At 56.2% G+C, this 5,918-nt stretch overlaps 1 protein-coding gene across 1 annotated transcript; it reads right to left on the reverse strand.

Moving 5' to 3' along the window:
- Nucleotides 1–236: 236 nt before the first annotated feature.
- LOC122367396 lies at nucleotides 237–5,156 on the reverse strand. The gene is made up of 3 exons (XM_043340439.1): nucleotides 4,193–5,156; nucleotides 3,587–3,753; nucleotides 237–1,286 (listed from the first exon to the last, which is right to left on the reverse strand). Exons 1-2 carry the CDS (start codon nucleotides 5,154–5,156, stop codon nucleotides 3,719–3,721), a joined length of 999 nt encoding a protein of 332 aa, XP_043196374.1. The 3' UTR covers nucleotides 237–1,286; nucleotides 3,587–3,718.
- Nucleotides 5,157–5,918: the final 762 nt, after the last annotated feature.

Raw genomic sequence — 5,918 nt, forward strand, 5'->3', positions numbered from 1 at the left:
AGTCCAGGTCAAAACGCGCGCCAAACTGGGGCCGAGGGGGCGCTACTCCCCTTACTGGCCGAAGTCACAGCCGCCGCACAGCCGGAGATCCCTATAGATGTGCCAAGGTGTTCTTTCACTCATCTTGGCTTTCCCCCGCCGAAGGCTTCGTGTTTTAAAGACCTCTAGAAACTAATTGAAATGAATAATTGGCGGTAAGATTGCTGCAAAAGCATCCGACATTAATGCAAAATAAATTGTTATTGTTTATTTTTATTTAACACCAACGGGCAGATACCCAGTAACAGGAGCAGTCTTTTCATAAAATTCAATAAATAGCCATACACATGACACAACACAGAAAAAACAATCGCAACACAGTAAAATCTCTTGACTCGGGACCTGCCAGAAATGGTTACAGGAATACCGTCATCTGTCAGACTCCCATCACATGCCGTTTCACTCTAGTTCTGAATTCCACTGCGCCGCTCTCCCAGACATCCACATCTCTGTTCACATCAAGAAAAGAAGAAAAGCGTTGCATGCCTCTGGTATGCGGTTAAAGGCGCAGGAACGAACCGTTTCAATGCGTGCAAATGAAACAGCGAACAGGGCCTGAGTACGCAGTTGGCGAGTGGGTACAGCGATTGGTAGCTTCTCTACCAGAAACGGTGAGTCTATCGATGTCTGTGGACATTTCTTATAAAAAAATGATATCTTACTGGTGGTGTCGGGCAACAATAGTGAAGTAGACAGCACGGCGTCCCGTTCAAAACTGTATTGCTTCCCGGCCGCTCACCCGAGGTCGTGTCACAGATACTGCCCGAGGCACCGGGCGAGTCCACTGGGACGAGAGGGGTGACCAGTATGCGAGGGAGAGAGGGAGGGAGGCCGCCGGTAGAGGCGAGAGCCGGTTATGACATCCCTCCACCCCGCAATATAACATAATCACAACTAACGTAACAACAAAACTCTGGTCACTTTTAACGATATCAGGCACGGAGAGCTCACACACTTCACTCACACAACAGCCGGTCCGGCCGCCGTAACGTCTCTCGCGGACGCAGATTGTATCGCGGCGCCGGCGGCGGTCCGCCCGCCGGGACCGACGGTGACCCGTCCGGAACAGCCGGGGCCACCGCCCGAGCCGTCAGTCCGGCCCTCGGCGGTACGTCGGCATCAAACAGGTCCCGCCGCGTCCGATCCAGGTCCAGCGCCCGTCCAGCGGTCGGCGGCGGTACGTCGGCCATAGTCCGGCGCGGCCGGACCCGATCCAGATGCCTCCAGATCACTCTCCCATCCTGCAACTGAACAGCCAGTTTTACTCCCTTCCGCACCACTATCACACCCGGCAGCCATTTACAACCAGCAGCACTTTGTACACGATCAACGGCTGACACAAACACAGCATCGCCTACGCACACGGAACGTTCATAGGAGCCCCTGTCGGCGTACAGTTTTTGTTTGTCCTGGTTTTTCCTCACTCTACCACTCAGATCAGGCCTGACCAGATCCAGCGGGGTTCGCACCGTCCTGCCAAGGAATAATGCCGCTGGGGACACCTGGGTGGTTGTGTGCGGTGTTGTGCGATAGCGCAGCAGGAAACGCGCTATTTTGGTGTGAATCGTGCCCGAAGTTTGCTTTTTAATACTGTTTTTCAATGTCTGAACACTACGCTCCGCCAAACCGTTAGATTTCGGAGACAGTGCAGGAGAAGTCAAATGATGAATGCCATTCGAGCGACAGAACGTCTGAAAAGTCTCAGACAAGAAACATTGTGCGTTGTCAGACACAAGAGTCTTTGGCAGCCCCCACGAGGAAAATGAAGCGCGCAAATGTTCTATGGTGGTCTCGGACGTGCATGATCGCGACGGAAACACGTCCATCCACTTTGAATGAGCGTCAATGACAATTAATACCCACCAGCCATCAATTGGACCACAATAATCTACGTGCACACGCTCCCATGGTTTTGATGGCCAAATCCATGGGTGCAGCGGAGTCTCAGGTACGTTGGCACGATAAGCCTGACATTTGCCACAATTCTGTGCAATGGATGTGATGTCCTGATCGAGGTTAGGCCACCACACATACATTCTTGCGAAAGACTTGGTGCGCGTCTCTCCGCAGTGCCCGTCGTGTAGAAGACTCAAAATTTTTGCCCTTCCCTGTGGCGGTATCACAACGCGCGAACCCCACAATATACAACCATCCTGAATGCTCAGCTCGGCTTTACGGGACCTAAAAGGTCGGAAATCTGGCGACAGCACCTCCCCGTCATCCGGCCAGCCCTCCTGAACATACTGAAGCACGACAGCCAAGACAGGGTCTCTAGAGGTCCACCGGCGAATGTGGTCCACAGTGACCGGAGACGCGTCTAAAAACTCCATCAAATGTATCGTCTCCGCCGGAACGGGGCTCGACTGACCGACCACCGACGACGGGACGGGCAGCCGACTGAGCGCGTCACAGTGAGTTTGTTTAACGCCGGGGACGAATTCAAGGCGATAATCATACGCTCCCAGCATAAGGGCCCACCTGACCACCCGGGGCGATGCCATCAGTGGGAGCGGCTTGGACTCACCTATCAGCCCCAGCAGGGGCTTATGATCGGTCCGTATTGAAAACGGACGGCCCGCCAGATAATAGTGGAACCTCTTTACACCGGCCACCACCGCCAAACCCTCCCGGTCGGTCTGGGAGTAGCGCCTTTCAGTCTCGTTTAAAGAGCGCGAATAAAACGCGATCGGTCTCTCCCCTTGCCTCGTTTGCTGGCTAAGAATGCACCCCAATCCCACTGGACTGGCGTCACATGCCAAAATCACAGGGAGTTTTGGGTCAAAATGTCCCAAAACGGGAGGGCTTTTGAGCAAACGTTTCGCATCCTCAAAAGCTCTCCTTTCAATGTGCGTCCACCGCCAAGGACGATTTTTCCGTAACAGAACATAGAGCGGCGAAAGGGTGGTGGCCAAACCCTGCAAAAATTTTCCGTAGTAATTGATAAGGCCGAGCCAGCACCGCAGCTCGGAGACATCTCGGGGCTCTGGCGCGCCCGTGATGGCAGCGACCTTTTCCTCAGTCGTCTCCACGCCGCTCCCGCTGACCTTGTGACCCAGGTACGTTACGCTGTCCACGCCCAAACAGCACTTGTCCCGGTTCGCCCTGAGACCCGCCTCACGCAGCCGGCGCAACACCTCACGCAGCGCTACATCATGACTTTCCACAGTCTCACCCGCCACGACAACATCATCGAGGAACACACACACACCCTGTATCCCCGCTAGCAGCGTGTCCATGGTTCTCTGGAACAGGGACGGGGCTGAAGCGTAACCGAAGCTAAGTCTCGTGGGTCTCAGCAATCCCCTCTGGGTGTTTACGGTCAGAAAGTCACGTGAACTCTGATCGAGAACCATCTGGTTGTACGCGGACTTAAGGTCTATCTTTGAAAAGACCTTACTGCCCGTTAAGCGTGTAAGCAGCTCTTCCACGCGTGGAAGCGGATATTGGTCCACCTTGGCCACCCTGTTGACCGTGAGGCGATAGTCCCCACATAACCTGATCTTTCCCCCTGGTTTTGGCACGACGACTAGGGGGGCGGCCCACTTACTGTGCTCCACCGGCTCCCACAGTCCTTGCTGGATCTGTTTCTCCAGCTCGGCATCCACCTGCTCGCGGAATGCCAGTGGGACTGTGCGAGCTTTGAAGAATCTCGGCTTCACATCGGGATCCACCGAAATGGTCACCTCAGCGCCACGATAGCACCCCAAACCATCGCTGAAAACTTCAGAAAACTCATGAACGAGCGTCTGAGCCCGAGAGCGGTCGGTAAGCTGACATATGGAGGGCCAGTCAAGTCGTATAGTCGACAGCCAGTTTCGACCAAAAAGAAATGGTCCCTCGCCCTTAACTACCACCAGCGGCAGCTGCGCTCGCTGCCCGCCATACTGAACATCCACCATCGCCTGACCAGACACCCCTAACACCTCACCGCTGTAAGTTTTCAACAGTTTGTCACATGGGCTAAGATGGGGCCCACCGACCGGCCAAGTACCCTTGAACACTTTCTCTGAGCAAACAGACAATGCAGCTCCCGTATCTAACTCCATACGCAGCGGGCAGCCGTCCACACATACATCCACCATTAGTGGTGGTTTACGATCTACTCCCAACTGCACCCCTTGAGCACGGAACAAGTAATATGGCTCGTCCTCACCGTCATTGTGGGGCGCCGCGCCACTCTGAGAAGTCCCAGGCGTCACGGACGGCTCCGGCTGCTCCTCCTCCTCCAGCAGCCGGACACGCTGAGACTCGGCGCGGCTCCGGCAGGCCGCTCTGGTGTGGCCCACGGCTCCGCACGCATAACAGTTCTGCGAGCGGAAGGGGCAGGCCGCCGGGACGTGCCGTCGGCTGAGACAGCGGCTGCAGGCACCCCGCGCCGGCGGAGCGCGGGAGGCAGCCCCGCCGGTGTCCAGGGGACGCCGATTGTCGTTCACCAGTGCTCGCCGGCTGTCGTTCACCAGTGCTCGCCGACTGTCGTTCACCAGGGCTGGTCGGCTGTCGTTCACCAGGGCTGGTCGGCTGTCGTTCACCATCCTCCGTGGTGTCCCATCGACTCGTCCGATGACGGCAGACGACTCGGAGCGGCCGCTGAGCTCGGCTGCACTGGCTGCTGCCGACTCGTGGGCCTGAGCGATCTCCAGAGCCGTGTCCAGAGTCAGCCGCGGCTCGCTCAGCAGACGTGATTGCAGCCGCTCATGCTGAATACCGCAAACCAGTCGGTCACGAAGCATCTCGTCCAGCTGGCCTGGCTGAAACTTGCAGGGCTTCGCAAGCTTGCGGAGCCTCGCCGAAAACGACGACACTGACTCTCCAGCATCGCGAGTGCAGGAGTGAAACCGAAATCTGGAGACAATTGCAGATTGTTGCGGTTCAAAGTGGTCGACCAATATCTTCACAAGCTCCTTGAACGTTTTGTCTCCCACTGCGGCTGGAGCTATGAGGTCCTCCAGGAGGCTGAAGGTGCTGGCGCCAACCGCGCTCAGCAGTATGGCGCGGCGCTTCTCGACTTCATCTTCACCGACGCTGTTGGCGACAAAGTGCTGTTCGAGACGCCTGCTGTACGCGCCGAACGACTCCACTGCCGCATCAAACTCGGGCACCCGGCTCACTGACGCCATCACTGCTTCCCTTGCCACTAATCACCGCGCGGCGCACACGTTCACCGCCTCGTCGCCATTTAAGTAGACAGCACGGCGTCCCGTTCAAAACTGTATTGCTTCCCGGCCGCTCACCCGAGGTCGTGTCACAGATACTGCCCGAGGCACCGGGCGAGTCCACTGGGACGAGAGGGGTGACCAGTATGCGAGGGAGAGAGGGAGGGAGGCCGCCGGTAGAGGCGAGAGCCGGTTATGACAAATAGTGCTGACCTTAAAGCATGTGACTAGTTCACCATAGTCCAAGGAAACCCCTGTATGTACAGTGTACACGGCAGCGGGCACAGAGCCAAACTAGGAAACTTTCCTGGACACATTCGATCCTTGTCTTTGATCCTTGTGTTTGAGCCGTTCCAGCCCACACCACACTGCAATATTCAAGAATTGAACGGACATTAGCGAAGTAAGTCGACATGATGGCACGATAGTTCGTCATATTGAAAGAACGGCCCCGCTTTCCTGTTGCGTACGTGCGCATGAGCAGTCCCAGAGCCATGTTGGCCTTCCGTACAGCGCGGTCGACATGCTCGCCAAACGTGAGCCTCTGGTCTAAGAATACACCCAGATCTCGCATCACTTGAACGCGTCAAGCACAACATCTCCGATCGCGTAAGCTGCCATCACTGGATTGCGCCGCAGTGTCAGACTCAGCACCTTGCACTTTTCCGGGTTCAGAGTCAGTCTCCACATATCTGACCACGAACATCGTGAGTCCAGCTGAGTCTG

Source organism: Amphibalanus amphitrite, unplaced genomic scaffold (assembly GCF_019059575.1).
Source record: "Amphibalanus amphitrite isolate SeventyFive unplaced genomic scaffold, NRLGWU_Aamphi_draft 000866F_arrow, whole genome shotgun sequence".
NCBI lineage: Eukaryota > Metazoa > Arthropoda > Thecostraca > Balanomorpha > Balanidae > Amphibalanus > Amphibalanus amphitrite.